The sequence below is a fragment of the Eriocheir sinensis genome, chromosome 2 (genome assembly GCF_024679095.1).
Source record: "Eriocheir sinensis breed Jianghai 21 chromosome 2, ASM2467909v1, whole genome shotgun sequence".
Lineage (NCBI taxonomy): Eukaryota > Metazoa > Arthropoda > Malacostraca > Decapoda > Varunidae > Eriocheir > Eriocheir sinensis.
The window spans coordinates 18843889-18870296 of record NC_066510.1 but is presented as its reverse complement, the minus strand read 5'-3'; the positions used below and the strand labels follow the sequence as shown (position 1 = coordinate 18870296).

The 26408-nt window shown below is 44.7% G+C and overlaps 1 protein-coding gene across 1 annotated transcript in view; it reads right to left on the bottom strand.

Moving 5' to 3' along the window:
* LOC127000829 (protein Skeletor, isoforms B/C-like) overlaps positions 1-21215 on the bottom strand; it is a 159059-nt gene extending 137844 nt beyond the window's left edge. Inside the window, exon 1 of the mRNA XM_050864894.1 lies at positions 21092-21215. Within this exon, the coding sequence (XP_050720851.1) occupies positions 21092-21143 (52 nt within the window). The 5' untranslated portion in view covers positions 21144-21215. The remainder of the gene's footprint in view (positions 1-21091) is intronic.
* Between the last annotated feature and the right edge of the window lie 5193 nt (positions 21216-26408).

Sequence of the window (26408 nt, the reverse complement as noted above, 5' to 3'; positions counted from 1 at the left end):
AAAGCTGAAAAAAAAGCGCGTAAACTAATTCATTTAAAAAAAATTATGCAGCAAGTTAGCAGTATAAACATCTTCCTAGATTTCTTTCTTCCTAACATCTTTAAGTAATTTAGTTTCGCATCCACATATCCATTCAGCCACTCGCTTCCCGTCCACATTTTTTTCATCTCTTCTCTCAACATGGGGAATCGAGTTAAGGGTTATAAAAAAAAAAAAAGCTTTCCACTTTCTTACCTAAACAGCGACTTCACTTAATGAGAACGGTCCATAAGGATAAAAAAAGAACACGAAGAGGGAAAATAACGAAGATAGAACTGAAATATAGAAGACCATCGGAAAATAAAGAAAACAAAAGAATCAGAAACACACGGACACGAGAAAACGAGGAAGCACATCACGAAAGAAAAAGAAGAGGGAAAATAACAAAGAAGATTGAACAGAAATATATGACCATCGGAAAATAAAGAACACAAGCAAAAGAATAACAAACACACGGCCACGAGGAAACGAGAAAGAATATCACGAAAGAAAACGAAGAGGAAAAATAACTAAGAAGATAGAACCTCCAATATGGTGACACAAAAAACAGAAGTAAATAAGACAAAAAAAAATAAAGAACAATAACCACCAACCAGTCACGACACCTCTCCACCCGAAATTGACCTCCTTTTTGGCCATTCTCTATTATCTTTTTTTTTTTTTTAGGAGCAGCATTTAGCGGATTTTATTCAACACTTTTTCTTATGCCCTTGAGCTTCTTCCTTTCCTGTATAAATAATAAAAAAATAAACGAATAAGAAACACACGACCACGAGAAAATGAGAAAGCACAAGAAACATTCCACAATAGAAACAGCGACGTCATTAAGACCAACCAACTCTCCAGCGCGTCACTTTCACCTCTCCTTCCTCCCTTCCTTCACTCACTCCCACACGGCAGGAAGGTCTCGCGTTCCGCCTGACATCAAATACATACAAACACACGAGTCATGCAAGGGAACGTGAGAAGCAGTGAACCAACGAACTTGTTTCTTGATCCCATTACCTCTCTTTCCCTCGTCTCTCTCTCTCTCTCTCTCTCTCTCTCCTTCATATTTTTTTTACAGCCTTAAATCCACCCAAACACGATAAACTTACAGATAAAAGAAGAAGTACGTGTAAAATAAGGCTGTATGATGTCCCTATCTAACACTTCCTCGCTTTTATGGGAGTTACACAGATAGATAGATGAAGAGGGAGAGGGAGAGGGAAAGAGAATGAGGGGTGAGGAGAGAGAGAGGGGGGGGGGGGACAAAATTAATGGGAGGGAGCGAGGAGGAGAGTCCGTGAAACAGATCCGTGTAAAGGCTGGAACTTGTGCTTAATGGAAAGGACGGTGGACGGGGGCATCAAAGGACTTTTAATATTGTGGTCTTAGCCGGAGGGAGGGAAGACGAAGGAGGGATGACGGGAGGGGCGCGGGAACGGAGGAGGAGGAGGAGGGGAGCTTTAACTGAGAGATATGAAAGGAAAAGACGGAACGAATACACGGAAGAAAAGGAAAGCAGGAATAAGATGGAATAATAGAAGGGGCGAAGAAATGAAGGGGACGGAAGAAAAGAGAGATAAGGAAAGATTACAGTGCACAGAAATAGGAAAAGATAGAATGAATAAACGAAAGAAGGGAAGGAGAAACATGGAAGCAATCGTATACTATAATTACAAAAAAACATGATGAAAGAGAGAGAGGAGGATGAGAAAGAGGGAAGCTTTAAGTGAAGAGAAAGGAAAGGAAAAGACTGAGCGAATACAAGAGAGAAAAGGAAAGAAGAAATAAGGATAAGATGGAATAATAAAAGGAACAGAAGGAGATGAGGAGAGATTAGGTGGATAGAAATAGAAGGAAAGCACGTAATAAATAAACGTTAAGAATAGGGACAGAAAATAATAGGGGATGGAAAACGAGAGAAAATCAGGAGGGAAGAAAAACGAAATGAGGATAAAGAAAAATAATAAAGAAAAATAAGGTGAATGAAAGACGATGCTCCTCCTCCTTTCCTCGAGCCCTCGACCCCCACTTCAGCGTGAGGGCGCCGCACCCTTTCTGCTTTGGTCCTGAACAATGGCTTACTTAGTGACCCCTCTCTCTCTCTCTCTCTCTCTCTCTCAAGCAGACGTCTTCCCTTTCGCAAACTTTAGAATGAAAAATTAGAACATAAGTTTGTATAAAATGAAAATATATGCATAGGAGAAAACATGGACAAAATAAAGTGAAAAAGAAGATAAAATAAGGGTAAGGAGGAAGTAGAGGAGGAGGAGGAAACATGGAAAAGGTGGAGGGAACATGACTTCCTCCCTTCCAGCGCCTCCCTCCGGAACAACTAGGAAAAAACAGGAAAAGAGAGGAAAACAGACAAAACTGAACCCTACCTATTGTGCAAGCCATAAGTTTCCTACCCTGTACCTTGCCATACACACACTTTACCATACACACCTTACCATACACACCTTGCCACACACACACACACACACACACACACACACCTTAACACACACACACACACCTTACCATACACACCTTACACACCTCGTCCCATAGCTTAAGGGACGAGCAAGCCACCTCAATAAATCCTCTGACGGGAAGTTGCAGAACCCTATTACGAAATCAGTGCCGTGACTTGCGAGGAGTGTTGCCCCATAATGCGATGTTAAGAGTGTCGGGAAGGAGACGTTAAAATAGCCACCCCCCCCCCTGCAACTCCCCTTCCCCCCTCATCTTCCACCTTTGATTAGATAGTTAGTGTAGCTTGTCACAAACAGCCTCGTAAGGACCAGCAGGTCTGCTGTTGTTTGTTCTTCCTTTGTGTTTCTTTGTGTTCCGTATGGCAGAGCTAATTGGAACGTTCCCATGCTACACAACATTATTATATGCTTGCGTAAGACTAAGCGACGCAACCACTGCAGGACGATAAAAAGTGTAGGGGGAGCTCATTGGTGAGGAGGAGAAGGAGGGCAAGGACGGCAAAAAGGAGGAGAAGGAAAAAGGAAGGAAGAGGAGAGAACAGAAGGAGGACGAAAAAGGGAGCAAGAGGAAGGAGAGAATGGGAGGAGGAGGAGGAGGAGGAGGAGGAGGTGAGAAAGGAATGTTATCAATAAATCTATCAGAAAACACAGGAGCGGAAGTAGGAAACAATCATTGTAATAATAATAGTAAGAATGTTAATAATAATAATAATAATAATAATAATAATAATAATAATAATAATAATAATAATAATAATAATAATAACATTATAATAATACAACTATTACTTTTATCATACAAGTAGCAGCAATCCTCCTGCCATATTTTCTTATTAATATTGCAAATGTTTTTTTGTATAAATCATATATTTCTAGAGATGGAAAATGAGAGGACAAAGAAAATGAAAAAAAGAAAGACGGGGAAATGGGAGGACGAAGGTAGAAATAGACCGTACTGGCTATACACGCAGCGCCACACTCGGCCGCGCGGGGAACTGTCTGGGAGGTAGTCCAAGACAGCTCTCCGGGATGCCGACGGGGTCACAAACTTGAATACAGACTAAAAACGAGTTCGCATGTAACAAAAACTTCGTTGGACCAATGATATATTAAACAGCTGTATATTAGTAGTACACTCCCACAACATGAATAGACCGTACATTGCTAACGAGTGGTCACTGGGGTAAAGCGTCGACGATGACAATGGAGACGAACGCGAGGAACTATAGCGGCGAGGAGGCGAACTGTTGAGGAAGGGATAAGGGGAGACAGTGGAGGGAGGGAGGAAGGGAGGGAAAAGGAGAGACAGCGGAGGGAGGAAGGGAAAAAGGAGAGAGTGGGGGTAGGGAGGGAGGAAAGACAACACATTCCTCCACGGTGTTGGAAGTCCCTTACACTACCAATATAAACCCGGGACACACACACACACACACACAGGGTAGCTCAATACCGCTCTGGTAGTTCAATCGATTAGAGCGCCGCTCTGCCAGGCTTCACGGCCAAACAAGCGGCGGTTCGAGCCCCGCTCAGGCCGGATTCATTCCGTTGACTAGGAGTGGTTACTGTCCCCCACTGAGCAAGGTGGATGGGGTATGTGGTGTGTGAGGTCCTGACAGTGCCCAGAGATCGACAATAATAAGCACTTGCTCACGTCGTGAGGGTACCTGCTGGAAAAAGCGAGTCCAACTCGTGATCAGGCCGTGGTGAAATACACTTCTACACGCTCGTCTGAAGGTCAGGATCTTATACAATCAGTAACAAAAGAAAGTTACTAAGTTATTGACAAGTGGATAAAGAGGAGAAGAGGGTCGAGAGAAGAGTAGACAAGCTGAGGGCAAGATATTATAAGGGTAGGGATGAGTAAGAAGAAGCGAGGGTGAAAGAAGATGAGAGGGACGGTGCGGATATTATTGGGCAAGGTGGTAAAAAGTAAAGACTATAAGATGTGAAAAGTATTAAAGGATTTTACGGGAGTACGGATGAGGAAGGAGGAAATGAAGGGCTAAAGAAAAAAGGTACTGAGGGACAAAACGGAAATAATTATGAGCGATGAGGTGAAATAAATAAGCAACGGCGATGAGAGGGAATATTTCGAGGGCAGGAAGGGCGAAGAAGGAAATGAGAAAAAGAGAAAGAGGAAGAGAGGAGGAAAACGGAAACAATTACGAGTGATGAAGTAAAAAATACGGAAGCTGAGAGGTGAAAACTACTGGAAGAAAGGATGGGAAGGAAGGGAAGGGTAGGAAGGATGAGGGATGTAAAAAGAACGAAAGAGAAGAGTGAACAAAACGGAAACAGTTATGAATAAAAAGGAGGAAAATGAAGACGAGGCTAAGAGGTGAAAACTACTGGAAGAAAGGATGGGAAGGAAGGGAAGGGTAGGAAGGAAGAAGGATGACAAAAAAACGAAAGAAAAGAAAGGGACAAAGCGGAAAGTTATGAATGAAAAGGAGGAAAATGAAGACGAGGCTAAGAGGTGAAAACTATTAGAAAGGATGGGAAGGAAGGAAGGGAAGGTTAGGAAGGAAAAAGGATGAAAAAAAAACGAAAGAAAAGAAAGGGACAAAAAGGGAAACAGTTATGAATGAAAAGGAGGAAAATAGATACGAGGCTAAGAGGTGAAAACTATTAGAAAGAATGGGAAGGAAGAACGGTTAAGGAGGAAGAAGGAGGAAGAAAGAGCGAGAGAAGGAAGGTGGGCAAAACTAGAGAAATTAAGACGGAAAAGGTGGAAAAGAAGACGATGCTGAGAGGTGATAAGTACTGAATGAAAGGATAAAAAGCAAGGAAGGGGAGGAAGGAAGAAAAATGAAGAAAGAGCAAAAGAAGAAAAGGTCCAAAAAGTCATCAAACGGAAACAATTATGAATGAAAGGTGAAAAATAAAGAAGATGAGGTGGAAAAAAAAAAACAATTGGAAGAGAGGAAATGAATGCACCGATACGTCAGGAGGAAAGGGGAAGGAGGTCCGAGTAGATAGACGAGGAGGAGGAGGAGGAGAAGGAGGAAGGTAGAATGAAGGATGGAGGGAGGAAGGGAAGTAGGGGAGTGGTCATAATCAACATTCCGGGCACCTTCTTCCTTCACCAGCGATCGACTTTATTTTGCCTAATCACGAGAGAGAGAGAGAGAGAGAGAGAGAGAGAGAGAGGAGGAGGAGGAGGAACGAGGAGGAGGAGGAGGAGGAGGAGGAGGAGGAGGAGGAGGAGGAGGAGGAGGAGGTGAAGGAGGAAGAGATGGAGGAGGAAAAGGACTATGAGGTTAGAGGAGGATGAGACAGGAGAGGAGAAGGAGGAGGAGGCAGGAGAGGAAGATAAGAAGGAGGAGGAGAAGGAGAAGGAGGAGGAGGAGGAGGAAGAATCTATTAATAACATGTATTCCTCACTGAAAAAAAAAAATGAAAATAAAAATTCTCTGACATTTGATATTCTAATGCATATAAAAGGAAAAATCACAAAGAAAATAAACAAAAAACTAAAAAGGAAATAAAAAATAGAGAAAGAAAAAATGTTTAAAAGAACGAATTAAAAAATGAATAATAATAGAAAGGAAGATAGGAAAACAAACAAGACAAGAGGAAACGAAGGGACGAAGGGAAAGAGGATCAGAAAGCAAGGACAGGACAAAGAAGGGTTTAAATGCGATAGGAGACAGGATAAGAGCAAGAAGCAAAGAACCCATAGCTATTAATACTCTCTAGTAGGTGACGGTGTGCTCTTAACCCTAACCCAATCTAACCCTAAACCTAAAATAACCTACCCATAGCTACACACACATACACACACAAACACATACACACACGAAACACCGATCATTCCCCGACGAACGCCACGACACCAAAAATGTCCGGACTGGGAGGCGACGAGTGACGTAAACAAAGGGATCGCCAGGCATGTATACCTATGTTGAGGGGAGGGGGGAAGAGGGGAAGGGGAAAGGGGGGGCGGGTGAGGGGAAGGAGAGGACTGGGAGGACGGGATGCGGGTGTTGCTAGGAAGGAGAAAAGGGACGTGGGAGGAAGGGGCAAAGGTGGGAAAAGGTGGATAGAAGGGAAAGGAGAAGAGGACAGAAGCAGTGGGGGACGAGATAGAGAAGATGAAGAACAGGAAAGGTGTGAGAAGAGATAGAAGGTGAAGAGTAAGAAGGAAAGGAAGGACACGGAAGGTTAAAAATGAAAAGACTCAGAGAAGATGAAGAAGAGATAGAAGGTGAAGAGTAAGAAGGAAAGGAAGGACACGGAGAGGAGAGAAGAGATGGAGAAGGTTAAAAGTAAGAAAAGGGGAAGGACAGAAGCAATGAAGGTGAAATGAAGAAGGAAAGAAAGTACAGAAGCAGTGAGAAAAAATCATAAAGAAGGTGAAAAGTATGAAGAAGGAAAAGACCGAGGCAGTGAAAGAGACAGTGAAAAGAAATAGAGATGCTGATAAGGAAAGAAAAAGAAAGTACAGAAGCAGTGAGAAAAAATCATAAAGAAGGTGAAAAGTATGAAGAAGGAAAAGACCGAGGCAGTGAAAGAGACAGTGAAAAGAAAGAAAAAGGAAAAGACAGAAAGAGAGAAAAGAGATAGAGATGCTGATAAGGAAAAAAAAAGAAAGGACAGAAGCAGTGAGAGAAAAATTAATATAAAGATGAAAATAAAAGTCCACAGTTGACCAGGAGAGGAGAGAAAACGGAAGAAGAATGGAGAGATAAGGAGAACCAAATGTGGAGAGAGAGGGAGCAGGAGGGAGGGAAGTAGGAGTGATGCAGCAGACACCAGCAGGCGGTCTACTTTTTCTCTCCACGTATATTCTCTCTCTCTCTCTCTCTCTCTCTCTGATTTTCTTTCTTTCATTTTTCTTTATTTCCGTTCTTTATGTTTTTTTCTTTGTTTTGTTTGTGTGTTTCTCTCTTTCTCTCTCTGTTTCATTCTTTCTTCCATCTATTCTACTGTCCACTTGAGTATGTCTACGTAGCTCATCGAATACTTAATTGAGATAGCAAACACTTGGAGAGAGAGAGAGAGAGAGAGAGAGAGAGAGAGAGGAGGGAGGAAGTGAGGGTCGAGGAGAGAAAGGAGGAAGTGAGGGTGGAGGAGGAGGGAGGAAATAAGGGGAGGTGAAAAGAGGAGGAAGGAAGTGAAGGGAGAAGGAAGGAAAAAGTGAGGGGGTGGTGGTGGCGGCGGGCCTCGAACTATCTTCTTATCCGCCTGCCTACGTGCTTCAAGGTGAAGAGATCATTCCCTCCACAGGTGGCGCTGGCACGGGAGTTCGCCGAAAAGAAAATACACCCAACATATTTTTCTGTATCTTTACATAGCCTTTGAGCTGTCTAATTTGCTGTAATAAAACCATACTTATCTTTCAGTCTATACTATTTTATGCGCTAAATTAAGCTTTCCTATTTCCCGGGATACTTATCACACAGCAGCTTGCAGGAAGTTAATAAAACATCCCTTCCACGTATATGATATTTGCCTGTTACTTGAAGCTCAGTGATCCCCGGCGACCCCTTCTTTGTCATGAACTTTCGCGAGTCACGAGGTTAAGAGAAAAACATGACTTGCAAATACAAAAGCTGAAATTCTGGTTAATATGTATCAGAAGTCGAGTTTTTTTTTTTTTTTTACAAAGTTCCCGCGAATTGTTGCTACCTCTGAGATGAGTTTATTTTCTTAGTAATTTCACCAAGAGCAAAACCTGAACATATAAATCAGCAAATAGAAGAAGTGTAAAGGAAAATAAAAAGAGGCCATACATACACATTACTAAAGTTTCAACGTCACATATAAACACACATATATTCACAGACGTTTGCTTACACTGACAATAAAGAATCTCTCTCTCTCTCTCTCTCTCTCTCTCTCTCTCTCTCTCTCTCTCTCTCTCTCTCTCTCTTTCTTTCTTTTCTTTCTCTCTCTTTATTCTCTTTCTTTCTTTCTTTCTCTCTCTCTCTCTCTCTCTCTCATCCTACTTGTTTATCTACTTATCTTCCTATTCGCCTTCCTCCCTCCCTACCTATCTACCTACTGTCTTACCTGCCTACCTGCCTATCTACCTGTATCTCTACCGGCTCCTGAGACATGTTTATTACGTACGAACATTCACATTCAAAAGATTCACTCGCGTCATGTTCCACAATTTTCGTTTTCTTATTCACTTTTTTCCTTTCATCTAAAAGAGGGCCCACGTGTTTTCTTCTTCTCCTCCTCCTCCTCCTCCTCCTCCTCCTCCTCCTCCTCCTCCTCTCTTATTCACTCTCCCCTTCCTTCTTTCCTTTCAGCTGATGCCTCTTCTTCCCCTTGCCTCTTTCCTCCCATCCGTAATCCTTCTCGAGACTGCCGGGAATAGAGAAGAGGAGGAGGAGGAGGAGGAGGAAGGTGATGGAGAGAGAAAAGTGTGTTCGTCTCATAATCAGAAACCAAATTCTCCCAAACTAAGTGGATTTCCTTTTCCTCTTCCCCCACCTGAAGTGGAGGAATAGAGGAAACATGTTTGGAGGGGAGAGGGAGAGGGGAAGGGAGGAAGGGAGAAAGAGAGAAAGAATGAGAAGAATAAAAAGAAAAATGAAACAGAGAAAGGAAGAGAAACACAAACAAAAAAAACAGAAGAAAGAACCAAAAGAACGAAAAAAGAAAGAAAGAAAAAAAGCAGAGAGAGAGAGATAGAGAGAGAGAGAGAGAGAGAGAGATAGAGAGAGAAGGGAGGAGGAGAAATGAGAGAAGGTCATTACAAGGTGGATCAGTGTTACCAGGTACACCACACTGCCTCTAATGCCGTCCCGAGAGACTAGCAACCCTCCCCCTCCTCCTCCTCCTCCCCTCGCCTCCACACTCGATTCACTCCCCACTCCCCGTAAGGACCAAAAACCAAAAAAATATAATCAGTGAACCACCAAAAGACTTCTGTGCCCTTCGGCCCTGTCCGTCTGCCTCCTCCTCCTCTTATTTTTCCTTCTCCTTCTCTTCATTATTTTCTTATCATACTTTTCCTCCTCCTCCTCTTCTTCATTTTCATTTTTCTTTAGTTTATTCTCCTTCTGTCTGCCTGTCTAGTATCTTCCTATCTGTCTATCTATTTATCTGCCTATCTAAATATTTGTCTATCTATCTATCTATCTATTTATCTATCCTATTTCCTTTTCCTGTTCTTGATCATTTTAAAATCCTAATGCTCCTCCTCTTAACATTATTTTCCTACTGTTTTCAATTCTTCTTCATTCCTCCCTCTTCATGCCCTCCTTCATTTCCATCTACACACACACACTTCCTAATGGCTTTAATTAATACACCTAAAAGCATTTATTAGTTGTATTCGTGTATCTACGGCCCTGTGTGAGTGACGGTCTAGTGAGACATCTTTTTCTTATGTTTGTCTAAGTCAATTTTTGTTATTTCCTTTGTTGTAACTTAATATTTTCTCTCCTATCATCTCCGTTTTTATCTTCTTTTTCCTGTTCTCTCTCTCTCTCTCTCTCTCTCTCTCTCTCTCTCTCTCTCTCTCTCTCTCTCTCTCTCTCGGATCACTCCTCCCCTCCTGATCCGCCTCCTGGGATTCATAACGGCGATCATAATCCCATTTGTCTATATCGATCTCACTAGTTTGCTGACAACGACCTGTGCGTCTCCCTCCTTCCCTCCCTCCCTTCCTTCCCTTCTTCATGTAATCTCCTTCGCCTTCACTACCCTAACACCCTCTATACAGGCAACCATAGACAGCCATACTTCCTTTCCTTCCTTCTATCCTTCCTGTTTGCTTTCCTATTTACTTCCTTCCTCCCTCCCTCCTTCCCTCCCTTCCTTCCCTTCTTCATGTAATCTCCTTCGCCTTCACTACCCTTATACCCTCTATACAGGCAGCCATAGACATCCCTACTTCCTTTCCTTCCTTCTATCCTTCCTGTTTGCTTTCTTCCTCCCTCCCTCCATCCCTTCCTTCCCTTCTTCATGTAATTTCCTTCGCCTTCACTACCCTAATACCCTCTATACAGGCAGCCATAGACATCCCTACTTCCTTTCCTTCCTTCTATCCTTCCTGTTTGCTTTCCTATTTTATTTCTTCCTCCCTCCCTCCCTCCCTTCCTTCTCTTCTTTAATGTAATCTCCTTCGCCTTCACTACCCTAACCTCTACAGCCAGCCTTCCTTCCTTATTTCCTTTATTTTCTTCCTTCCTTCCTTCCTTCCCTTCTTTAATGTAATCTCCTTCGCCTTCACTACCCTAACCTCTACTGCCAGACATAGATAAGTAGATAGATAGAGACAAACCTAGAAACAGAGAGAGGTTCTAACTCTAAAAAGGTTAGAAACAGAGAGGTTCAAACTCTTCAAAGGTTACATACTTGACGTGAACCTACACCAGACAAGGGCTTAAGGTGAGGGAGAGGAGAGGTTCATGAAAACAATATGAGACACTTAGCAACGATGGAACAGTGAGGTGAGGTTAGGTTAAGGTCTTTGTAATCCGTGTTTCTATGTAAATGTATGCAGCCTCTCTCTCTCTCTCTCTCTCTCTCTCTCTCTCTCTGCCAGTCAACTCTCGATCGGTGCTTTCGGAATGAAGTGAATCACGAAAACCGAAAGCGAATAACTGAATACAAAAGGGACGCGCCTCGAATCACTCACTCGAAGCTCCGAACCACACTCGAAGCCGCGCGCCATAAATCACAGGAAATATATTCATAACTCATTCTTCGAAGCCATCTTGGGCAATAGAGGAGAGGGGAGGAGGAGAGGAGGAGGGGGAGAGGGAGTAAAGTGGGAGGGAGACAATCGTGTGTGTGTGTGTGAGAGAGAGAGAGAGAGAGAGAGAGAGAGAGAGAGAGAGAGAGAGAGAGAATCAATATCAGACACTCACAATTGGATTCCTAAAAATAGTTTCATGTACCTTTCTTGAATGCACTGTAGATCCCAAGAACACACACACACACACACACACACACACACACACACACGAACGCAACACCGAAGTCAGTCAACGTTATAAAAAAGTGAATAACAAGAAGGCGAATAAGAATGAGAAAAAAAATATTAGAAGATTGATTCACTGTGACATAAGCGGTCAAAGCGCCTCAAATAGAACAAGAACAAAAAACAAGAACAAGAAGAACAAGCAGAATAGCAAAAAAAAAAAAAAGAATTCAAACCTAATAAACAACAAATGAAGTAGTAGCAAAAAAAAAAAAAAAATACCCCCCTCCCCCCCACCCCCCGCAAAACCCATTCCAAACCGCGACTGGAGGAATGAGACAGAGGAGGCGGAAATGAATGGTTCGAGGAGGAGGAGGAGGACTTCGAGGAGGAGCCTAGGCGGAGCACGTCCTCGGATTGTGGCGGGACAAAGGCGGGAACACAAAGGACAGACTTGCGGAGCTTTTAACAACATGAGGTTTAATCGCAATGATGAGGCGAAGACGAGCCGAGAGAGAGAGAAAAAGAGAGAGAGAGAGAGAGAGAGAGAGAGAGAGAGAGAGAGAGAGAGAGAGAGAGAGAGAGAGAGAGAGAGAGAGAGAGAGAGAGAGAGAGAGAGAGAGAGAAGGGGTAGATGATCTTCACCTCTCTCTCTCTCTCTCTCTGGCAAAACTTTCTTTCCTCTGGTCAACTTTTCCCCGGCCGCGACTTTTTTTTTCCCGTACCGAACTTTTTCTTCCCCATCACACAAGACTTGCATGAGTGTGTCGAGGCGGAGGCGGGACGCTTCCAGGGACGGGCCGCAGCCTATCCGTGTGCCTGTGTGTCTGTTTGTCTTTCTGTATGCCTCTACCTGTGTGCTTGTATGTTTGTTTGGTGTGTGTGGGGGGAGGGGGGTTGTGCGTGTGTGTGTGTGTGTGTGTGTGTGTGTGTGTGTGTGTGTGTGTGTGTGTGTGTGTGTGTGTGTGTGTGTGTGTGTGTGTGTGTGCTTTTGGGGGGGAGGAAGGAGGAGGGAATTGATTTTTGGTGTGTATTTCTGATTTTTTTTTTTAATGATATTGTGTTGGACTGCAGTTTATACTTGTAATGTTTATCTTTATTAATATGTATCTGCTATGATGTAGTCAATAAACCATCTATCTATCTGTCTATCTGTGTGTGTGTGTGTGTGTGTGTGTGTGTGTGTGTGTGTGTGTGTGTATGTGTGTGTGTGTGGAGCTCAAACTTCTTTTTTTGTGTGTTAGTTATTCTGCCTATCTGTCTGGCCATCTGTCTGTCTGTGTCTTTGTCATACATGTATTTGCCTGTGTGTATGCATATCTCTGTCTGTCTGTCATGTTTCTGGTGCATGACAAAGGCAAGCTGATGCAGTGCTAGATAGAGTGCATTCAGCGTGAGGGCGTGGTACTGCGACACGTAAGGCCTTGGCAGACCGGACACAAGGGGGGTGGGGGGGGGGGGGGGCGTAACAACAACCACCGTCACCACCACCACCACCACCACTACTTATCGCCGAGGACAAGCAGAGCCGACCGAGTCCCCTTGTTCAAGAATCACCAGAGTTTACACTGCTTCTATGCGTAACAGCGCTTTATAGAAATACCCTCCAGTTTGTACCAGAGCGTGAAGAGCATACATTCTAATAACAGTGCAGACATAGGCCCATATTCTATAACACTCCAGCACCTTACTTCTTTTCCTCTCTCCTTTTTCCCACGTTGCGGTAATTACTTTTCTTTCATTTATATTTATAGGGCTTACACATCCACGCTTGATAACGCCTTCGTAGTGGTTGTGGGGATTTACATGGGTAGTCTTATAGTCCCAGTGATGGTTTGAAAGGCTCCTGTACCACAAACGTTGAAGACACATATGAGAACCCGACTGATCTCCTTTGTGGCCTTGGGAAATAGTTGTTTTGAGAGCCGAAGCGTCTGAGAATTTAGGGTCGTATTTTAAAACATTTTGGCGCCCAAGAACACATATTTGACAAGGCTTTCGCAGGAGTTCAGGGCATTTCCACGGGTAGTTTTATGGCCCAGGTGGTAGTTTGACCCTTCTTCTATACCATGTACCTAAAATAACACTTATAAGACCCCGATTGATCTCCTTTTTGGCCTTTGGAAATTGTTGATGTGCAAGCCGAAAGCGTCTAACAATACGGCCCAAATTTAGTGTTCCCCTTACTGAGTGAATGGTTGAGTCACGCCACTGTTCACTTCAGCAAGGCCACATGTTTCCCCCCCAAGGAAGTTCGAATTTACAGGACGCAGCTCCAAGGACGGAACGCTATAACGGCAAACACGGCACTTTCAAGCACTTCTTTTTGTCATTGAGGAACGAGACGACGCAGTACCAACGTTGGGCCTTTGAAGAATTATGACACTGCATTTATACCTTTACTAACTAACGCAATCGGGGGGCATCTAGCAAAATATGACCATGCGACTGTACGGGAGACAGACAGACACATGAACTGATGGATCAAAATGTAGCAATTGGAAGAGAAGGGGAGGACCAGGAGGAGGAGGAGGAAGAGGAGCGAGAATGAAGGGAGAATTATTCAAAAACAAAAAAAAATATAGAAATGTCGAGAAAAAAATAACCACATCTTTTGAGCACCTCTCTCTCTCTCTCTCTCTCTCTCTCTCTCTCTCTCTCTCTCTCTCTCTCTCTCTCTCTCTCTCTCTCTCCGCCGTAAGAACCAAGAAGCCCCGAGGAAATCAAATCTGTTTCCGAAATTGTGTGCTGGTAACACAATTTTCAGCTCTGTCGATGATACGGTGTGGCGAGGGGGGAGAGAGAGGGGAGTAAGGGAGGAGGAGGAGGAGTGAGGGATGCAGGGAGAAGGAAGCAGATGGGGCGGAGAGGAGGGTGAGGGAGACACGGGATGGGTGAATATGCTGTGGTTTGGAGGGAGAAGAAAGGGAAAGGAGAACACTGAAGAGGAAGAAAAGGGAACAGAAGGAAGAGAAGGGGCCTTCGTCTCTCCACGCCTCCTTATTTTCCATACTTATTTACTTTTCCCCGCCCACATTTTTCTCCTCCCTTGTTTATCTCCTCGCATCGGTTTGACGAGGCGAGGGTATTGGAGAAGAGGCAGAGATGGAACAGTCTGCAGCCATTACTGAGTGACAGGAGGCAGAGTAATAACGGTGAAGGACTTGTAGATATTAGCAGCGATACCCCCACGCTGACGTCCCGCCCGATCAATCAATCACTAATCAATGAGAGCATACGGTGGGGGTCGCGTTGCTTCGCCCCGGGGGTTCCTTCGAGCAAGACTCCATGCAGGCGCCTTCCCCAAACCAAGTACCTCCCAGCAAGATTCACGGATTTGTTCAAGTTCGGTGGGCGCCCCCTTACCAACCTCCACTGCGGGATGTCTTAAAGGAACAAGCCTGTGAGCAAGGTCAACTTCTGGTTAGCCCCATGCTGAGCGCCTTCCCCCGGTGCCGCCTGATAGGAGTACACGGGTCCACACATCGACCAGCCTCGGAACAACGGAAGACCACACGTGGCGACCGTCACAGTGTGTTACCTGCAGATTGCCCTCGCCAGGATGACACTACATAGGATGCATTACTTCCGTCAAAATACAACACACTAAAGCATAACGATCATAAAATTTGCTGTTGTATACCATAAATTAGAGAAAGAGTTACTTAACATGAAAATTTCTTAGAACTTTACCTCGAAATAATACACACACACACACACACACACATGGAAGCAAACAAGGAAACAAACATAAGTGCACGCTAAATCAATAATGGATTATGATGACAACAACAACAACAACAACAACAACAACAACAACAAGCGCGGCGAGGGGAGGGGCCTCAAGGGAAGGATTGAGAAAGATTCTGACGCTTGTTGAGGCGCGTCAGGGGAGGGAGGGAGGTGCCGCGCGCTATCCTCCTGATTACTCCTCCTCCTCCCTCACCCCCCCCCCCTCTCTCTCTCTCTCTCTCTCTCTCTCTCTCTCTGTGTGTGTGTGTTTATATTTTTCCTAGAGGTTCTGGGTATTTCCATGGGTAGTTTTATAAGCCTGTGATAGTTCGACAAGGCTTCTGCGCTATATATGGATGTGGAAACACGCATGAGAACCCGATTAATCTCCTTCGAGGCCTCGGGAAACAGCTGTTGTGAGAGCCCAGAGCGAGTGAGATTACAGGACCAGATGGCGACACACAGCATGAAGGAAGAACCAGTTAAGACCATTAGAGGCCAGTTAAGACACTTTTAGCCAGAGAGGAGAAACACCAATAAACTAGTCCTGATACAGATGAAGAGGGAAAGCTAGAGTTAATACAGGCAGAAGAAATACAAGTGAACAAAAATGAAAAGAAAAAACGTGGTACCAGGAGTGTTACATATATAGAAAGGACAGTTACCAATGATAGAATAAACACCCTCCGACAGGCGAGAAGTATCAATTAACCAAGAAAGATGATCAAGTGAACAAACAAGAGCTCAGACAACACGTTCACAGGTAAGCAATAGGTAGGACACTCACGAACAGGGTAGACAAGTAAAATAAGCACTATCCTACAGGTAAGAACTATCAATTACCAAGAAGGATTAGCAGGTGTACAAACAAGAGCTCAGACACCGCATTCACAGGTACCAGAGGACAATAGGAGAGTCACGAATAGGTCAGGCAGGTAAAATAAGCACCTTCCTACAGGTAAGAACTATCAGTTACCAAAGAAGACGAACAGGTGAATAAACAAGAGCTCAGACACGACGTTCCCAGGTAGGCTAACGGCAGGACAGTCCCCACTAGGCCTGGCAGGTAAACAGGTGGGCAGGTACGGCACCCATCACCCCGTCAGGTAACAGGGTCGTCACATGGATCATAAAGGCTGCCCGCGTGGAAAATTACATTCTGGTCCATTTAATTGGTCGAATCCCGGCGGGTAATCCCATTTGCAAGGGTGAGGGAGGAAGGTAGGGTATGGAGGGGAATAGGGAGAGGCGGGGGAGAGGGAGACGATGGGAGAGAGGCGGAGGCAAGGTGAAAGGGGAACGGGAGAGGAAAGAATATTATGAAAGGAATACGCGGTGGGAGAATGAGACGGAATCGGAGGGAAGGAAATAAAAGCAAAGAATAATTAACGAGTACATGACACGAGAGAGAGAGAGAGAGAGAGAGAGAGAGAGAGAGAGAGAGAGAGAGAGAGAGAGAGAGAGAGAGAGCAAAAAAGACATGAAACACTGACAGGATGATAGAAACGCTCCCGAACACACACACACACACACACACACACACACACACACACACACACACACACACATATTCACACACGTACCCACGAACACACACACGGAGAGAGAAACGTAGGCACCAATATAAGTGATGCCTTAAGTAGTTCATATAAAAAGAGCAGAAAAAAACAGTAATGTCAACAGGAAACAACAGAAAAGTGTCAGCAGGAGAAAAAAAAGAACAGCAAAAAAAAAAAAGTAGTAACAGGAACGGAGAAAAAAAATAACCATCAACAGAGTAAAATGACAATGACAAAAAAATACAAGCTGATCAACGGGAAAGAAATTGAGAAGGACCAACAGAAAAAAATCAAATATCAATGAAAAAAAACAAGAGAAGAGTCACGAGAGAAGAAAACAGAAGCATCAATGGAAAAAAAAAACTTAGACATCAACACAGAAAAAGAAAAGTACAAACAAACGAAAAAAAAGAAAAACAGGGAAACCAACAGAAAAAAATTTAAATAGAGAGAGAGAGAGAGAGAGAGAGAGAGAGAGAGAGAGAGAGAGAGAGAGAGAGAGAGAGAGAGAGAGAATTATCAACAGGAAAAAAAAACTTACAATAAAACAACAGGACACACACACACACACACACACACACACACACACACACACACACACACACACACACACACACACCATGTCATAAACGCCTCTTCAATATCCAATCGATAATCACGTGATCTCTCTCTCTCTCTCTCTCTCTCTCTCTCTCTCTCTCCACACCACTATTGTTGAAGAAGATTTTGAAACTGTGTGGCCTAATCCAATTTCGGAGAAGATACTATCAGATGGAGGTTTCGGCGGCGGAGGCGGGGAGGGTGTGAGGCGGGGCCGAGCTCTCTTTTTATGGGGTGAAACGTGCGAGTTTTGGGAGCAAGACGAGGTGGGGGAGGGAAGGGGAGAGGAGGCTGTCTGGTGGAGGTGAAGGAAAGACGTGGGCATGAGAGGGAGGGAGAGAGAGGATCCACTGACGAAGAAGAGGGTTAGGAAGTCGGAGGATGTAGGAAACGGAAGGAGCAAGAGGTGGAGGAGGAAGAGAAGGAGGAGGAGTAGGAGGAGGAGGAGGAGTAGGATGAGGAGGAGGAGGAGGGATGAAGAGATTGAGAGGATGAAGAGGAAGAGGATGAACGAGTAGGAAGAGGAGAAAAAGGGTAAAGGAAAAGAAAGAGGAGAACGAAAAGGAAGAACAGTAGTGAAGGGGATAGAGAGGCAAATGGGGGAGAAGGAGAGCAGGGGCAGGACGGCGGGAAGTTAGAGAGGAAGGGAGGAAGAGAGATTTCACTTATCGAAGGAGAATCAGGCGAACTGAGAATGGGTTAGGGATGGTTCAGGATTGATGGCAACGCGGTGCGGATATTGGCCCTTGGGAGGGGAAGAGCGAGGGAGAGAGAGGGAAGGAGGGAGGCAGGGAGGTAGGGGTGGAACAGGGGAGATGGGGGGAGGGAGGACGGATGGAGGGAGGGCGAAAGGGATATAAAGAGAAGATTGTGTTGAAAAATAAGAATTTATTATCTCCTGATTAAGTGGTTAATGGACGACTCTAAAAGTTCATCGAAGAGGTTGTTGAAGAGGAGGAAGACGAGAAGGGAAAGAGGCAGCATGAAAACATGAAAACCTGGATGAGTAGGCAGCAGAATGAATGTCTTGAAGCTCATGACTAGGCTACTGGTTTAGTGATGTGTGTGAATAGTCAGGCATTTCAGTGACTTGCAGGACAACTAAAGCGCTCGCTGAATGTCGGTATACGAGAATGTTCAAACGACTGCTGCAATGAGGTAACAGTCAACGCGATTTCCAGAATGAGGTGATCGCTTTCGCAGTCTACTTCTACAGGATGTTTCTGCCATACCTCAGCAAAGAATGTTTTTTACAATAAGGAGGAGGAGGAGGAACGATAGTGCTAGCAGTAGTAGTAATAGTTGTAGTGGTGGTGGTAGTAGTAGTAGTAGCAGTAGTAGCAGTGGTAGTGGTAGAAGTAGTAGTAGTAGTAGTAGTAGTTGTTGTTGTAATAGTAGTAGTAGTAGCAGTAGTAGTAGTAGTTGCAATAGTAGTAGTTGCAATAGTTGGTTGATGGTCGTATCAACCACAAGCTCTGTTAGCTTAAGAATAATATGTTTAGTAAGGTTTGTAATACTAAATAAAGATGGTTGTCGGCCACAGTCATTGGCGGGGTGGGGCCAATGAATTGCTTTGTGAAAGGATATGAGAAAAGATACCGCTCACAACGCAACTCTAATGGATGGAGGCCCGTAGTAATAGTAGTTGCAATAGTAGTAGTAGTAGTAGTAGTGGTAGTAGTAGTGGTTAGAGCATCAGCAGCTATGGCATAGTGATTGTTAGAGAAAGAGTAGAGGATGATGAAGAAAATTGTTAAGAGAAAGAGTTGAGGATGATGATGAAGAATAAAATACTATGATAATGATGATTGCTGTTTTTTTGTTAGCCATCAGCTGATTGTGGCTATTAGGACTGGTGGAGGAGGAGGAGGAGGAAAAGGGAGAGGAGAGAAGCGGGGGAACGAAAAAACAGATAGCTGCCCCAGGAAAAAGAAACTAGCGGGAGAATTTACAAAAGGACGCTGTACAATAAAAGAAAAATATATCTTAGACGACAAGAAAAAATAAACAAACAACAGGGTGCAGCATGATCAAAACATGTTCTTAGACGGCAAGAGAAACACACACACACACACACACACGCACACACACGCACACACAGCACAGGCAATTTTTTCCACCTCAAGATCATTTTACGATATTTTCGACAAGACGAAATTTGTCATACTATTTCACCCTTGTGTGTGTGTGTGTGTGTGTGTGTGTGTGTGTGTTCCTTTCACTTTTAGAGCGTCTGAAGAATTCTCTCTCTCTCTCTCTCTCTCTCTCTCTCTCTCTCTCTCTCTGACTGATTTCTGCCCGCCATTTTTCTCATTCTTCTCTCTCTTAAAAACGAAAAATCTATCTATCTATCTATCATACAACTACAAGAACTTTCATTTGGAGATTTTCAGTTAAGAAACTTTTCATGACTTATCACGGGCGGCCATCACATTAAATATGGAACGCTGCTGTCCTTTCTATTAATGGATCCTTGATGTTTATTTTCACAGCAAAGGCAAAGTAATAGTAATCAAACCCTTGACGTGTAGTTGTGTCATCTTAATTACCGGATTCGCATCGTTGGGTGATTTGTGGATGAATTCTATGTGGGAAAATAGATTCTGAAATGATCGTTCTGAAATAGTACTTGAAGGAATGTGGATGAGTTAACCGTGGGAAAATGGATTCTTATATGATCGTTTTCAAATAGGACTTAAAGTAATGTTGCTTCACAGATGGACACGTATCGACCAGACGAGCTCCACACTGCACCACCATTTCACCGCCTTCAGTGGCATTGCAAAATCGATCCACTGCTTATTTGAGACAAATTCAGCTTCGAGCACAATTGAAACACTCTCGACCTCCTCCTCACATCCACACCATACCTACTCCACCCCCACTGCAACCCTCCTTTACTACGCACTGATACCATGGGAGGAGGGACGGCACATCAACCCGTGGGATCTAGTAACGCGTAGATTCGACTTCGAGCACATTTGGAACACTCTCTGGACCTCCTCACCTTCCCACCATGAACACTTGCCCCCCACCCCCCGCCCTCACATTCCCGACGCACAGATACCAATGGGGGAAGGACCTATTAACGCGTAGATTTGGCTTTAGCACATTTGGAACTCTCTGGACCTTCTCGCTTCCCCACAATGAACCCTTAACCCCTCACCCCCCCACCCCCCGCCCCGAACATTCCCGACGCACAGATACCATGGGGGAGGGGCGGTATATCAACCCGAGGGATCTAGTAACTCGTAGCCGAGGACTCCCGGCGGCATTACGGACAGTACCGGCGTCCCTCGTGACCTTCAGCAGGAATGATAATGAGCCCCGAGCACACGGCCGCCACACCTCCCAGCCCCATACGCAAGAGGGCTGAGGCGGCCACCGGGGTCAAGGCACGGCGTAACACTACCAACACTACCACCTGTAACACTCCCTCCCCCAGCCTCCCTCCACGCCCTCACGTTCAGGTCTCCACGCTATGCCTCTCGGGGCGTCTCGCATGGGCAGAGGTGATTGATTTCCACTGGGGACCTCTGATATACCTTAACAGCACACGTCTTTTTGCGTAATCCCTTCATTAATTGAAAGGCCGATTTAACACTGCCTCGGAGGCCAGCTGGTGACAGTATCCAGGGCGGGCAGGCCAGGGCACAACATTTTCTGGGCTTCGGTTCCTCGCCCGGTCCCTCGCTCGTCCCCAGCACCGCCCTGGAGACTTCAATGTTCTGTCAGGTAAGCAAAACCCTCGGGCCGCACGCCTCCCGCCCTGGTCACAGGCTACAGAGGGGTAACGAGACAGAAAGGGTACTCACCGTGAAGGGTAAATCCAACAAACACAAGTAAAATCAACCTGGCCCAAGACATGATCTTAGAACTGAAAATTAGAGGAGCAAACTGTTCGTGTGAGCGCCGCGGATGCCAAGTATTAGCCAAGGCGCGTGTGTGGCCGTGACGTCACTGCGCAGGGCCACGAGAGTTGCCAGGTGTTGCCAGATCTAATTGCCTCACCGTCATCCATCCCCATTCCAGGTGTTTCGCTTACCCTATTTCTGTCTTAGGGTGCTCCTCAGCCTTGTATTAGTATCACATGTTTACTTGAGGCTGGGAATGTTTCTGTGTTCACCAAGCAAATGAACCCACGGCACCTTTTCCCCACTTTCACCTCCCCACTCCCTTGCGTCAACTGGCTTAACTAACTTCACTGTTTTCGTACAGATTCTACGACACGATTATCAGGATTTTAGTGATAGCTATACCTTTCCGTCACGCTTTGTCTAAAGACGCCAATGTACACATCCCCGTCACTCCCCAGAGCCGGTGCGTGGCCCCTGACTCCCCCACCAGGCATGCCGCACGTGGTGTCATGCCATTTAAGACCTCGTGGTAGACAAATCCACCCCAACGAGGCTCCAACAGCACAATGTCAGATAGAGAAAAATCATCCCCGTAATTAAAGCCAATGCGGAGTCATTAACTCGCCTTTAAAACACCCTGGAGAAAATAATCAATATCGGGACATGGCATCTGAAATGATTATGATGATAACGACGATGGTAATGATTTTAACCAAATCATGTCTGGCTCAACGAATACCCGGCACGCAACAGTTACCATAACTGATATACGTGCAGCGCTTCTGACCCCATCGACAATCCCAGCAAGTAATCAGGAAATCAGCTGCAATAAGCCACAAAGTCGCCGGGTTCGTGAGCGGAGGCGCGGCGAGGCGTCTGGCAGCACACCGGCAACTCCCCACCAGTGACGCAACACCGCGCCCCGCCCCCTCCTCTCCGCCCAGCCGCCGCGAGTAAGGCGAAAGACGAACAAAAAATAATAATAAAGTGATAAGCCTTCCCGTGACATCCTGGGTCTCGGGGCTCCTGTTACCTTACATTGCCAGCCCCTCGGAGGTTGCGCGAGAGACGAAGCACACGTTCAAGTCAGTAAATTCAGGCGAAGGAGATGAAGGAGGAAAGGTTGGGCCCATCCACCTTCACGTTCTCCATTGCTGGCGCCCGCAGGAGAAAGTCAGCTGGTGGTGTCAAGGTCCCCTGAACATGTTGCTGGTCAAGCCTCATCACCGTCGGACCTGATGAAGAGCGTTAGCGTATTTCCCTCCTCCTCCTCCTCCTCCTTCCGGCTCCTTAATCTCCTCCTCTGCCACTTCCTCCTCCTCCTCCTCCTCTCCTTTTCCCCGTCACGTATAAGCTCTGATCACTAAGGTATACTCCACGTGATGAGAAAAAAATATTTGTGAGGAAAACCATCCGTCTTTTACATTAAACTTGGCGGTCACTGTTTTGCATCCTTACTTTTATGGGTTTATTAATGAATGGCGTGCTGACTTTTCATATGGGACGATTCACCGGGTTGATCTATTCCTTAATTTCTTCTATATTTTCTTCTTATTTTCATTTCTACTTCGTCTTTGGTTCATTTATTGCCACGTATGACATCGATTAATTCCCTCAACAGATTTTCTACCTCAATTTCTTTTTTATTTTCTTTTTTTTTTCATATTCACCGGGTTGATATTGCACATGCCCGTCTTGATCATGCACGAACTAAGAACTCTTCGTTAAATTTTCAATCTCGGTTCTCTCTTTCTGAAGCTCTTGTATGTATCTTTTTTTAACTTATCTTTCCCATTTTTCCTGACATCTTCATTTTCATTTACTGTCATGCAGAGGCTAAAAACGTGATGAATGGACATACACACACACACACACACACACACACACACACACACACACACACACACTTATCTGTTTGGGAAATTTCTGGGACCCAAGAGGAGGTAGCTAGAAGTGGGAAAAGGATGGAGAAGAGGAGGAGGAGGGGGAGGAGGAGGGCTGGATGGAACTGATGACAACAAGGCTAATGGGTGTTTTCCTCTTCTGTGGTGTCAAGAATAAGGTACACTTAGACACAAGGCCTTCATCAAGCATTACGCACCCCAGTAGTCACCTCGGCACCTCATCCCTTCTCTGAACGAAAAGCAATCAATTTACCCGCTTATTGTCCTGAGGAGTGTGTTGGTCAGAAGGACCGAGTGACTTGCATGTGATCCGGCTCTTCCTTCACCTCCTACACGGTGTCTATATCTCGTCATCTGATATTGAATAAAAAAAATATTGTTGAAAATTGTCTATTAGATCTGGATTGGGTATAAATATCGGCTCTTTACATTTCTTCCTTAGTCTGGTGTTGTGGCGGCGAGGCGAAGTGTTCGCCTAATGCCTTCTGTGTTTCAGGTGTGGCCAGGTGACAGAGTAACCACTTATACTGCTGATCGTAAAATACTGCATATGAGCAATTATAACTAATATACTCGAAGTCAATGTCATCCCAGCATTCCAAACCTGTGGATGAGTAACAAGATAAAGACTTTAAAAGAAAAGTGAAAACCGAGAAGAGTGAAATGGCCTCCAGTAATACAATGTATCTACCAATCTCCATTATTTTTGACGCAGAAAATCTTTTGTAAGGCCCCCTAACATCTATCTGTCTAAGACAGAAACATACAGAGAAAATACAAAACTACGGATGGTGCTTATAATATACATGACCAACCAACATTATGCTCCTCTGTGTGTGTGTGTGTGTGTGTGTGTGTGTGTGTGTGTGTGTGTGTGTGTGACCCTCATCCATGAAGCGATTTAACCTACATTTGAAACCGCCCGTCGTGTCATCACTTACCACTTGTGTGGTGCACCTGGCACATTCACCCAATGCACTCTTTGAAGACTAATATTTGCTTTAGGGGGCAGGAATTTACTCCGGCACTCGGTATAAGTATATTATCATCATCAGTTTTATCATTCCCTTTTACCCACCTGGAAACTTAAAATCACATCACCCGCAGTCTAGGTCTATTCAACGAACGCATATTTTTCTGTTTTGATCTTTCTATTAACAATAGATTTTTTAGCCCTTGGAAATTCTTTCTCATTCAATTCTGGAGAGATTCTTTATACTCTACATCCATTTTACAAGAGGAAACAGAACTGAACGCCATAGTCAGGAGGGTGGGTGGGGGTGCAGTGGTTAGCATGCCCAGCTATACGAATCATCGGGACCGGGTTTGAATCCCATCCCGGCTAGGCGGCGTGCAGCCCACCCAACTGCTCATCCTCGATAAATAGGTAACCTGGGGAAACCTGGGAAAGGTAAACTGTATTAACTCGGATGTCACGCTGACCCTGAATCGCGTGGTAATAGGTTTTTACCCACCGCAGGTTCAATGGTCAATGCGACGGAAATGAGCACCGTGACCACGCGCAGCTATAGCAAATGCCCCTAATTTTACCTTTATCCATTATTCAAAAAAATAACCATCACTTCTGACACGAACAATTCACATGAGACTTTCCTGTATTAAATTTCTGGCTTTTCTGTAACCAATATAAGTGGCCAGAGTTAACCTGGTGGCTTTTATGCCCCAGAACTATAACTGCCTTTCAACTATATATAAATAAAATTTTGCAGGCAGCGATCCTTCGTTGTACATAATCTACCCCACCCGCCATGGGAAGCATTTCTGGTTTGTTCTTCCTCCTTCAGCGGCTTCACATCTTTCCTCTTTGAAAATCATCTTCAAAAAGTTATGGTATTTTGTAGCGTCATCTTAATCTGTTCCTTCCTGCCTACAGGTGTGTTTCAAGTTTACAAGTATGGGAACTCTGGCCTCAAGCTTTTTCAAGAAGAAAAGCGTTTAGGTCAACTCATCTATGCAAACATACACACAGCAGCAAACAGGACATTGACTTGGGGTGAAGGTGAGAGACAGAGGTACAGTTGGAGGCGTACGCTATAGTTGTGCATGGCCTAGCTGCTCATTTCCACCGCATTAGCCCTGAACTTCATCCCGGTACACAGGGCAAGTATGACATTCGGGTCCCCACAATTTACCTTTCTTAGATTTCCCCAAGTACCAATTCATCGACCAGACCGAACGGACGGATGAACAGCTGGGTGAGCTGCGAGCTGACTGCCCAGACCAAGGTTCGAACCCGGGACCACGGATTCATTGCTTTACATGTTAACCACTACACCACGGCGGGGCATAAGGTGAAACTATCAATGAACCTTTGGAGTAACAAAAAACTACGAAAATTTACAAGTGATAAATTCGGAGAATCCACTGAGTGTCATGTAATCGTTGCAGCTGCTCGCGTTCTCTAACTTCGATTTGAAAAACTATGCAGTCACCAAAACTTTCTTCAGTCACTTAAAAATCTCTTTCCCCGCGTTTTGCTATTTCAGTTGAATAATGAGAAACATAACTCAAAGCCGTGCTGCTCTATTTCAAGTTTAAACCGCACGAATATCTGCTGCACCGAGGCAAGATGCTCTTTACTGAGTGTAGCTTTGGGATTCTTATATTCATTATACTGTGCCGATTCATCAACTGGTCCATTACTGACACGTGTGGGACTAAATGCAGCGAATCCGACTCAAGACCCATCAAATCCTCCCAGATGCTCTTGCTAGACTAGAACACTGGACTTGCGATACTTCAGTAGAAAACTTATATGCTATACCTACTCTACGTGTCACAATAATATATAAATGTTCTTTTGTCTAGGATGATCTTTCCCCTGGATGGGAGTCACTTTGTGTGGGTTTTAATAATTAATTTATTGCATTCCTATCTCATTCCATTTTACAGAATTAAGTCAAGCTCGTAGTGTGTCGTCTATTCAAACTACTTTATTATATTTCTTTAAAACTGCGTATGTGTGTGTGTGTGTGTGTGTGTGTGTGTGTGTGTGTGTGTGTTTCCCATTATCTCACTCCCGTTTACCACACCAGCCTTGCTTTCTAGACCTCACGACAGCACGTCGCAAAGGATTAGGCTCTTCATAGAATAATAAAAACTTCGCCACAGACTTCAAGGAAATCAACTCGCGATAAAAAGTTTACACGGTGAAAAGAAAATGGGAATGAGACCCAGTTAAGAAACGAGAAGAGGAGGAGGCGGAGAGGGGCCTCTATAAACGCTTTGGGCTACGAATCCCACAAAGTCTCGAATCCGTTCACTGGCACCGCTCGCCTTATTGACTCCGGGATTGAGGACGGAGGGAGAGAAGGGAATCGAGAGAGAGAGAGAGAGAGAGAGAGAGAGAG